The following is a 10,726-nucleotide window of genomic DNA, read 5'->3' on the forward strand; positions in this document are numbered from 1 at the left end:
TGAGAAAACATGAAGATGAACACATATAGCTAGTATTAAGACGATAAATATCAAGGAGTCCTTTATGGGAAATATATGGTCGTAATTGTGAAATTTAAATTAGGAATGGTAATAATTGAGTAGATGAAGATTTAAGTGTAGGAAAGACTAACGTCGAAATTGTTTACTTTATTTGTTTAAATTTTGAATTTCGAAATTGAGAAACTTATGAAGGTGGGGGTGGAATACTTGTCATATTAGGCGAGGTTATGTACTATAAAAAGGTAAAGGGATAGAATGGGAAAATGCATACTACTAACTTATACAAAATGCATATACATATAACAAAACTACATCGATAATTAAATAAGAGAGAAATTAGTACTAAGACATTTCGACATAATAGCAACTATTCAGGCTTTCCTAAAAGATTTTTTTATCTAACTTAAACATTGAAAAATAATTTCAAGAATCTCGAATAATTTCTCTAACTCTCTATATGTGTAGTAGGTTAACTCAAAAAGAAGCAAGAAGAACAAAAAGAAAAATTGATCAACCATCACACCAGTTCAACAAAATCTATTTGTGCAAATTCTCTAACTTTATCATAAATAATAATTAAGAGGGGCTTTATAAGATTGCCAACGTGAGAAACCAACTTAATCTAATTTAATTTTTCATAATTAAAGTTAATTAAATTATAAATGTTTGCTTTAAATTAATTTTGTTAAAATTCATAAAATTTATTAAATGAAGTATGGGTTAAACCTCGAGGAGAGGCTAATTGCCACGTGTACGTGTCATGTTGGCGCGAAAACTTCCCGCCAAAAATCGAAGAGAACAAAAAAGGGGTGCCGAGGCAGAGCAGCCGCATTTGCCCTAATTACCAAACACTTCATTCATCTTGAATTGAGGAAAGAAGAAAGCAAAACAGTGCCATGGATGGTGACGGCGAGCCGCCGTCCTCTTCCTCCGCCGGCGAACATGGAAATCTTCCCCCCTCGACTCCCGATTCGCCAACCTCTGCTGGTTTCAACACCGATCAACTTCCACCCAATACCAGCCGCACTTCTGAAAACTACTCCGATGAGGACGACGACGAGGCTGCTGTTGATCCCCGCATTATCCAAGATGATGAGCCCCAAGACGGACCTGACCATGAGGAGGAGGAAGGAGAGGACCTTTTCAACGACAACTACATGGAGTATGTATCTTCTCTTTTTTCCTGTTCTGTTTCTCCTTCCACCCTTCACCTGTATGCATATGCCTATTTCCGCACATACATATACATGTATATAATTAATTGATTTCTCTCTGAATGAACCGGAAAATAAAAACAATGTAGCGATTACCGGAGGATGGATGAGCACGATCAGTATGAATCAGTGGGGCTTGACGACTCCCTCGAAGACGAGAGGGATTTGGATCAGATCATGGCTGATCGAAGGGCCGCCGAGATTGAACTCGACACCAGGGATGGTCGAACGTCTCAGCGCAAGCTTCCCCAGCTTCTCCACGACCAAGGTAACCTCCCTCATTGTCTTATGTTTTCTCTCAAGGTTTGGCTATGTTGTGGCAATTTTATTTTTTACTTTACAAATATTCTTCATCAAGGCCATCAGACTTCTTCTTAACTTGTGAATTCAGCTGAACATAATCCTATGTTTGACCTTGGATCTACGGACAGAAAGGCAGTGGAAAAAGAAATAACTCCTTTCTTATTCTTCTTTTTTGTTTGGGTTTTGGAAGTGACAAGAAAACTAATAGCTATTGGTTAAAGAATGGATCTCCAGTTTTCTTTCCTTAAACAAATCATAGATCTAGACATAACAGAAAGGCGGATGTGAGTAGTCTCTAGTACCAGCAACTAAATGTCTTTGGAGCCTAATGCGCATGCCATTAAAAGATGAGGGACAGCCATTAAAAAATGTTGTATCATTTGCATATGTAATCATTAAATTTTGTCATTGGACCTTCTGGTGAATTTCCATGTCATATTCATGATTGCAAATATTACTGCAGTTTAATAAAAGTTGCACATTTTTTTTGGGTCTATATTTGCCTAATGAATCTTCAGTTCTTTTCTGCCTGCACCATTCACACTGTGGGATTTTCTAGACTTAAATGCTCTGTTTACTGTTATACCCTACCAATATTCCTCAGTGTAAGGATTTGATACGTCTCACCCTGCTTGTGGTGAGCCCATTGTGATTGTGTGTCTTAACTCTTGACCCAAACAATATGAAAGTTAATTCCATATGGAACTGAAATTTGCTTAATGGCCATAAATATATCTATACGTATACTGTAAGAATATTCTTCATGCATTTTAATTTAAAATTTTAACTTGGTAAAAATTGTTCTAATATAATACATTCCCACTCTACCATTTTAAAGAAATCTCTTTGTAAATGTTCTCTCATCCTGCAATTGTGGGACTGTTGAATTTGCATAGCACTTAAAGTCAGGGTTGTGCTTGCAATTTTTTTTCTAAGGTGAGCTGATTGAGCTTACGAGATATATTAGAAATTTAGAACCTCTTTTTTTTTTTTTTCTTTTAATTAGGAAGAACTAGATTTTCTCTCCTACCTATCGTAATATATTTTATGATGGGGAAAATCCCCATCACTACATAGTATGAACATGTTTTGAACTTTATATTTGAAGATTGTAAGTTACATGGTGAGTATAGGATGGAAGAAGATGAAGTTACAATAATGCTAAACATTGCAATTTGGTTGCAGATACAGATGATGATAGTTATAGGCCTTCAAAAAGGTCTAGAGCTAATTTTAGGCCTCCCAGAAGTTTTGACGATACTGATGCAATGCAAAGTTCCCCAGGAAGATCACAGCGGGAACATTCGAGAGAGGATGTGCCCATGACTGATCAGACTGATTATGAACCATATGAGGTAATAATTCTTCTTGTCTGTTGTCATGAAAGTTCTGCTCACTTTGATGGTTGGTCACATGAAATTTTGGAAAGAATCAGGGTCCCAAACTCAAGACTTGTGGTACATCTTTTGTAGGATGAAAACGAAGATGAAGGTGAATTTGAGATGTATAGAGTCCAGGGAACACTCAGGGAGTGGGTTACTAGGGATGAAGTGCGTCGCTTCATTGCCAAGAAATTTAAGGAGTTCTTGCTAACATATCACAAGTCAAATAATGATGAAGATATTGTCTACGTGCGACAGATAAATGAGATGGTGTTAGGTAAATGTTTCTTTTTAATGTAGTTTTTAACTCGAAAGCTTTTGGATTAATAATTTTGATTATTGTTTTTCTGTTCTTATTGTGTTTGCTAACCAGTGCGCGCATCCATTCCCTAGAGAAAATGCATTAAATTTACTCTTTTGTCTGTTGCTTGCTTTGGTTGGCAGCTAATAAGTGCAGTTTGGAGATTGATTACAAACAATTCATTTATGTCCATCCCAATATCGCGATCTGGCTAGCTGATGCCCCTCAGTCTGTCCTTGAAGTTATGGAAGAAGTTGCTAAAAATGTTGTATTTGATTTACACCCAAAGTATAAACAAATCCATCAAAAGATCTATGTTCGCATCACGAATTTACCAGTTTATGATCAGATACGCAATATAAGGTAACATGGAAGATCCACAAATAGTAACAGTTGGTCATGATAATTTGCATATTTTTACTGTCTACATCTTTGCCTTGCTGCTTTTCAGGCAGATCCACTTGAACACCATGATTCGTATAGGGGGAGTAGTTACTCGACGTTCTGGAGTGTTCCCCCAGTTGCAGCAGGTGAAGTATGATTGCAACAAATGTGGCATGATTCTTGGTCCATTTTTCCAGAACTCATATTCTGAGGTCAAGGTTGGTTCTTGCCCTGAATGCCAATCAAAAGGACCATTTACTGTCAATATTGAGCAGGTAAAAACTTCTCACATATGCAGCTTTCATGAGTTACAATTAGGAAATTTGACATTTGTCGTTGCTTTCTTTCTGCAGACAGTATACAGGAACTATCAGAAACTCACTCTCCAAGAGAGCCCAGGAATTGTGCCCCCAGGACGACTTCCTAGATACAAGGAGGTCATACTGTTGAATGATCTAATTGACTGTGCTCGACCTGGGGAAGAGATTGTAATGCTCTCATATCCAAGTTATAAAGCTTCTCTTTTGGTGTGGATTAGTGATTGTGTCCTGATATGTTGTTCCTTTTCCCATTTACTTTTTTCAGGAGGTGACTGGCATTTACACAAACAACTTTGACTTGTCTTTGAATACAAAAAATGGATTCCCTGTTTTTGCCACAGTGGTTGAGGCAAATTATGTCACGAAGAAGCAAGACTGCTTTTCTGCTTACAAACTTACAGAGGAGGACAAAGAAGAAATTGAAAAATTGGCTAAGGATCCAAATATTGGTGAAAAGGTGTCTTACTGGATATTTGTTTTGAGGCTACCTGACTGTTTTAATGTCATTGCACGTCTTTTTGAGAAGATTACTTACTGAAATTAAGATATGAAATTTTTCTTGGTGAAAATTTGAACTGAAGTATTTGTAACCAAATCTCAGATTATCAAGTCCATTGCCCCCTCAATCTATGGTCACGAGGACATAAAAACTGCAATTGCTCTTGCAATGTTTGGAGGTCAAGAGAAAAATGTTGAAGGGAAACATCGGTTGCGAGGGGACATAAATGTACTCCTGCTAGGTGATCCAGGAACTGCTAAGTCTCAGTTTCTAAAGTAAGAGATAATCCAGTTCATATATGAAATAAGTTGGTCTTTTTCAATGGTGATCTTGTTTTTAATTGTTTGATCTCTTTTGTTCAAGGTATGTTGAAAAGACTGGCAATAGAGCTGTTTATACAACTGGGAAAGGAGCTTCTGCAGTTGGGCTGACAGCAGCAGTGCACAAGGACCCAGTCACACGGGAGTGGACACTTGAAGGAGGGGCCCTTGTACTTGCTGATAAAGGTATCTGCCTCATCGATGAGTTTGACAAGATGAATGATCAGGACAGGTAAGTAAGTTTGTACTGCTGGCTATGCATTTACTTTTCTACAACATTTTTATTTGATTTTGGACATCATTTATTCATCAGGGTAAGCATCCATGAAGCAATGGAGCAGCAGAGTATTAGCATATCAAAAGCAGGGATTGTTACTTCTCTCCAGGCTAGGTGCTCTGTCATTGCTGCTGCAAATCCTATTGGTGGAAGGTATGCTAGCTATGTTAAATTATTTGAATTTGGCAGTAATTAGTATTCTAAACCTGTTGCCTATACCCATTGTTGCTTCATATTTGTTATCTCATTGGATGATAAACAACCCCCTCCCCAAAACTTGTCCCCCTGTCAAAAAAAAAAAAAAAAAAAAAAAGAAAAGAAGAAAAGAAGAAAAGAGAGTAGAAGCACAAGTCCTCGGTTGTAATCTTCCTGCCACCGAACACTATTCTGTTGATTATTTTAATTACATTGGATGCCCATCGACCAATTATATGATTTTGTCCCTTTCTTCATATTTTTTCGTCATTGTTTCCCCATCTTACTTGTGATTCTAACTGAAATTGCTGTCTTTCAGATATGATTCCTCAAAGACATTTTCCCAAAATGTTGAATTGACAGATCCAATCGTTTCACGTTTTGATATCCTTTGTGTTGTTAAGGTTGTTTTCTTATCCAACATATTTCTTCTGGAAGTTCTTGCAGGAGATAAGTCTAACAGCTAAGGATATGGTTGTTTGCAGGATGCAGTTGATCCAGTCAAGGATGAGATGCTTGCAAAGTTTGTGGTTGATAGTCATTTCAAGTCTCAACCCAAAGGTGGTTACATAGATGATAAGTCCATCGGCTGTTCCCAGGACGAAATGGATGAAGTCACCAACATACCGACTGACACTGAGGTCTGTACTACAGGCCTTAAGCTGATTGTTTTGCTAATGCTTGAGTCCCTGTTGAGTTTGTAGAAAATATTCTCTAATTTTAATCTTTAGGTTTTATCTTCCCTCTACTCTTTCTTTTATCAGGAACTTTAAAAAAGACACCCCATTGTTAAGAAAAATTATTTTCTTATTAACAACTAAAAAATGTGTTCAAACTGGTTGTTTTCTTATCCATGGGCAATTCCTAGGTAGATATTGAAGTCTCTTCCATGCCAACTGAGCCTGAGTCCATACTACAGCCGATAACTGATTGCTTTGAGAATGCTTCAGCACTTTTCTAGACATAGAAAATATTTTCTAATTTTCATCTTTACTTTATATCTTCATCTCCATTTTTCTTTTCTTTTTTTCTTTAGTAGAAAGTCTTTTTATGTTTTTACATGCACCGAATTTAGCAAAACGAAAAATATATTCAAAATATTCTTACTATCGTTTTGTTATCTATTATTATTTGAATATTTACCAATTTAGGTAAATTACTAGTCAATTTATAATCATATACATTAATTAAACTATTCTTTTGGATTGCAAATATTGTAAACTCTAAAACATGAAGTTATAAATTTACAAATAATTTAAGAGTATATGGCATGACTCAATTAATTTTTCCTGATAAATTTGTCTTTGCATATTATCATTGTTATTAGTATTATTGCACAAGTTATAGTAGCACAGTGGTGATGTTAGTAAATGTAATATTATGATATCAGTAAACTAAATGTTCTTATATAATGTAATATCATATTACTGATAATATTTTATGATATTAGTAATTATATAATTTATATTGTTGTCATTATATATTAATGCTAGTATATCATTATCAGTCAGTTTTAATATTCATATTTTTACTATTCATGGTGATACTAGTATAACTATAATTAATATTGATTTTGGTTAAACTAGAAACTACTGTTTTTCATTTGAAAATCATGGAGAAATCACCCCTTTTGTGAAAGTAGTGGAAGACATCTCAAAATATAGGTTTGTAAAACACCCTTTTTTAATGTTTGGAATGCTAAAAAAAAGGTTTTTTTTCTTTCCTATTTAGTAAATTTTCTCATTTAAGCATGCTTACTTTTTTTGAAAATAAATCTGTTTTCTACAAGTCCTTGAATTTTGTACTGTGATTTATTTGCTCTATATGGTTAAATTCCTCAGATACTCCCTCAAGACTTGCTGAAGAAGTACATAACCTATGCCAAGTTAAACGTCTTTCCAAGGTTGCATGATGCGGACCTGGAAAAGCTAACACTAGTTTATCCTGAACTACGAAGCAAATCCTTGGTTAGATTCTTTTGTTTTTTGTTTTTTTCAGTTCTTGTGCTTCTTGCTGTATTGATGGATTTGTGCACTCTATCAACTCATAATGCATGCTTTTAACTTTTATCCATGGATGGTAGGGGCAAGGAGTTCCCATAGCAGTGAGGCATATAGAATCAGTGATTCGGATGTCTGAATCACATGCAAGAATGCACCTCAGACAGCATGTTACTCAAGTGGATGTGGACATGGCAATACGAGTCCTGCTTGACTCATTTATCTCCACACAGAAATTTGGGGTTCAGAAAGCTTTGCAAAAGGTACCAATTGATCAAATACTTGTCATTTGAACTTTCTATCTGGTCTCTGTCATATCATTCAAGACTACGTCGTCTGTGAACTACATTTTCTAATATAATGTTTCATTTCTGCACTTGGTTTGTTCAACGATTTTGCTTCATCATCATTATTATTATTATTATTGTAACCCCCAAACATATTAAAGTATACCTACCAATCTTGTTTGTCACCCCCATAGGAATTTCAATAAAATAGACCAAATCTGTTTGTCCACCTTTTCTAACAAACAAGGCTGTTTCCTATGAAAATTTCAGGCCTTGTGCAAGTTACAGGCTGTTATTTCCTGTACCATCCCCAAACTTTGAGTTACTCTGACTGGACCTGTTTCTTGTTAAACAACATTGAGGGTTTGAGCTATCTTAATTTATTTCTAAAAATGCTAAATGTTTACACAAGTTTTTAAGGTATTAATCTGTTAGTATTCACATGCATTGGGGTCAGCAAAAAGTATGGGACGAATGAAAACACAGGTAGCAAAAAATAAGAATATTGGCATGTTGAGATATGCCAAATTATATCCTGTAGTTAAGTGCATAAAATGTAATATTCACATCATGTCTCAAAAATTTCATAATCCACCAAAGGTACTGAAGGAAAACCAACCCTGATTTCAACAGGGAAGATCCTACTTAGTTAAGAACTTTAGACATCATCTCAAATACGAAGGTAAACTAATTCATAGCCAGATGTGCCATGTCTTGGGTAAAAATTAGAGGTTGGAGTATGGTCATATTTGAGTCTGATGCTCTTGCGATTGTAAGGCCTGGTCAAAACTTGTAAATGAAATCCATTGGGATATTCAATCTTGTATAGCAGAAGTCCAAACTCATATGAATGATCATTTGATATGGAATATTGTAGTTTTTACATCACAAGTGAAACAGAATTTCTCATGAACTTGCTAGTTGGGCATTCGGAAAGTTCTCTTGGGCTTTGGAATGATGAGGATATTCCTTGGGAGTGAAGAATTCTGCCTGTTAATTTTATGGTGTTTGTTCTTTTGATATTTTTAATTCATTTTCATTGAATTTGAATCAGCCAAAAAGAAAAAGGTAATTAATTATGTAATATTGTATTATAAGAAAATTTAAGCTACATAGTAGAAAGTTCATGAATTACAAAACATAACCTCAAAAGCCAAAAATTCACGATCGCATACACAACTTAAGAAATATCAACAGACATCTAGTGTTGATTGAAAGCACAAAGCAGGAGTAAAGAATTTTCTACTTCTGACTGCTGTGTAGTCTCAAACTCTCAAGTTTAACCAAGTTAACACTGGATAACCACCGCTTATCATGCCCAAGGATTTGGCACAATTGGATGAGAGCCATCTTCAACATGTGGACATCCAATAAAATATGCATAGCAACAGTTCGCAATACAAACATGTTAAGACACTAAAATTTAAACCAACTGGTTTGGGGCTGAATATAGAAGAGCATTTATTTTAGTTTGCTGAAAGTAACTTGCATGCCTTTTTTCCACTGCTATCTATTCAGAGCTAAATTTTTATTTCCTTTGTTTTTTTTTCCTGAGTTTGATTGTGTAATTAAGCTATCACTTTGGGCGAGCTTCATCTACAAGTCCACTTTTGTATATATGGGACGTTTTGAAGTTGTAGACGTTAAGCAATCATGGTTTGCCAAAGAAACCTTGTTAGCTGTACAATAGTGCACATATGGGAGAATGTATTGATATTTGTGAATTCTTTTACAGAGCTTCAGGAAGTATATGACTTTCAAGAAGGATTTCAATGAATTAATCCTCCACCTCCTGAGAGGCCTTGTGAGGGACGCCCTGCATTTCGAAGAAATTGTTTCTGGCTCTACGTCAGATCTTACCCACATTGATGTGAAAGTGGAGGAATTGCAAAGCAAGGTGCACCAATTTTCATGCTATCAAGTATTTTTACCAATTATTATTAAATTATGGTTGGAAAATTTTTCCATGGGGTTACCACCCACCTGCACATACGAAGATAAACAAAATAAGAACTCTTATCCCCATGGTCTATTTTTGACATTTGTTGGTATTGATGTCTATCTATGTCCCTTCTCATTTTGAATGCAGGCACTGGATTATGATATTGCGGACTTAAAACCGTTCTTCTCCAGTAACCTGTTCAACAAAGCCAACTTTGAGTTGGATAAAGAGAGAGGAGTGATAAGGCATCGGATAATAGGGTAAATGGTTTCATTCTGTATTGAAGCGAGAAGAAGCTTGTGACTGACTGACTGACTGACATTTCATCAAAAAGCAGTGAGACGTTATTATTCCTCCTTTCCTGGGATTTGTGATCAAAAGTCAAGTTTCGTCTCGTGTCTTTATTGGGGGGGGGGGGGGGGGGGGGGGGGGGGGGGAGATTCTATATATGTTGAGTTGTTAATTGCAATCAACACTACAACTAGAAGACTTGGAAGGGTCAATGGCCCTCTGGCCGGGATTACGGCGGCCTAAATTAATGTCTCCTTCCTTTTTATAATGTTTTCTTGTGCTGCTGCCTTATTTTGCGACACCATATTATTGTATGTATTATTATAAAGGAAAATATAAATTGGCTCAGTTTGTTCATATCATCAAAGGTTTAATGGAAGTTGAAATGAACCCAAGCAATTGGATGGGTTTGCTAGGGGTTTTAATTTATGGCAACTATGAAAAGCCTTTTCAGACTTTGTAGAAGATAAGCTGTCTGCCAATCACTATATATATATATATATTAAAGATAAGCTGTGTCATATGTCATTAACTAGATGATGATGTAACAAAAATTATTATTTATCTCATCTTAAATTTAATCTAAAAGCTAAATTTAAAAAAAAAAAAAAACTAAACTAAACTTTATCATCCAATTAGTTAAAATGGATACAAGTAGAATTAGTTAAACTAATGAGAAAACTTCTGTTACCTTATCATCATCCAATTAGTTGTGCATCAATTTGCTATGTTATGTTTTAATGATAATATCTAAATAAGAAGATAATGTAATTGAAATTAAATATTATTATTAAAAAAATTAAAAATCTGATCTAAAAATTAAAAAGGCAAGTAATATTCCTTTTTTTTTTTTATAATTAACCCTAATAAAAGAACACCCCAAACTTTTCTTTAAAGAAAGGGAATGATTTGCGTCATGCATAAGAGAAAGATTTAGGACACTTATAACGACAATAGACCTAGTACTTGAGCTAGACCTGTCATTGAGCG

The 10,726-nt window shown here is 35.3% G+C and overlaps 1 protein-coding gene across 1 annotated transcript; it reads left to right on the forward strand.

Moving 5' to 3' along the window:
- The first annotated feature begins 842 nt into the window (after window positions 1-842).
- LOC127796223 (DNA replication licensing factor MCM2) lies at window positions 843-9,866 on the forward strand. The gene is made up of 17 exons (XM_052328255.1): window positions 843-1,183; window positions 1,325-1,503; window positions 2,724-2,893; window positions 3,011-3,197; window positions 3,365-3,584; window positions 3,673-3,880; window positions 3,959-4,093; window positions 4,191-4,382; window positions 4,527-4,699; window positions 4,788-4,976; window positions 5,058-5,174; window positions 5,536-5,620; window positions 5,702-5,857; window positions 7,058-7,183; window positions 7,300-7,479; window positions 9,239-9,400; window positions 9,593-9,866. The coding sequence occupies exons 1-17, from the start codon at window positions 918-920 to the stop codon at window positions 9,707-9,709; spliced, it is 2,862 nt and encodes a 953-aa protein (XP_052184215.1). The 5' UTR covers window positions 843-917; the 3' UTR covers window positions 9,710-9,866.
- Window positions 9,867-10,726: the final 860 nt, after the last annotated feature.

This window comes from Diospyros lotus, chromosome 3 (genome assembly GCF_014633365.1).
Source record: "Diospyros lotus cultivar Yz01 chromosome 3, ASM1463336v1, whole genome shotgun sequence".
NCBI lineage: Eukaryota > Viridiplantae > Streptophyta > Magnoliopsida > Ericales > Ebenaceae > Diospyros > Diospyros lotus.

Bases quoted from the DNA above. Each gene is read 5' to 3' on its own strand.
- LOC127796223 (XM_052328255.1), top strand. From the start codon at position 918: ATGGATGGTGACGGCGAGCCGCCGTCCTCTTCCTCCGCCGGCGAACAT. The intron at 4,977-5,057 runs GTAAGTAAGTTT...TTTATTCATCAG, and splicing joins AAGATGAATGATCAGGACAG to GGTAAGCATCCATGAAGCAA. The intron at 9,401-9,592 runs GTGCACCAATTT...TTTTGAATGCAG, and splicing joins TGGAGGAATTGCAAAGCAAG to GCACTGGATTATGATATTGC.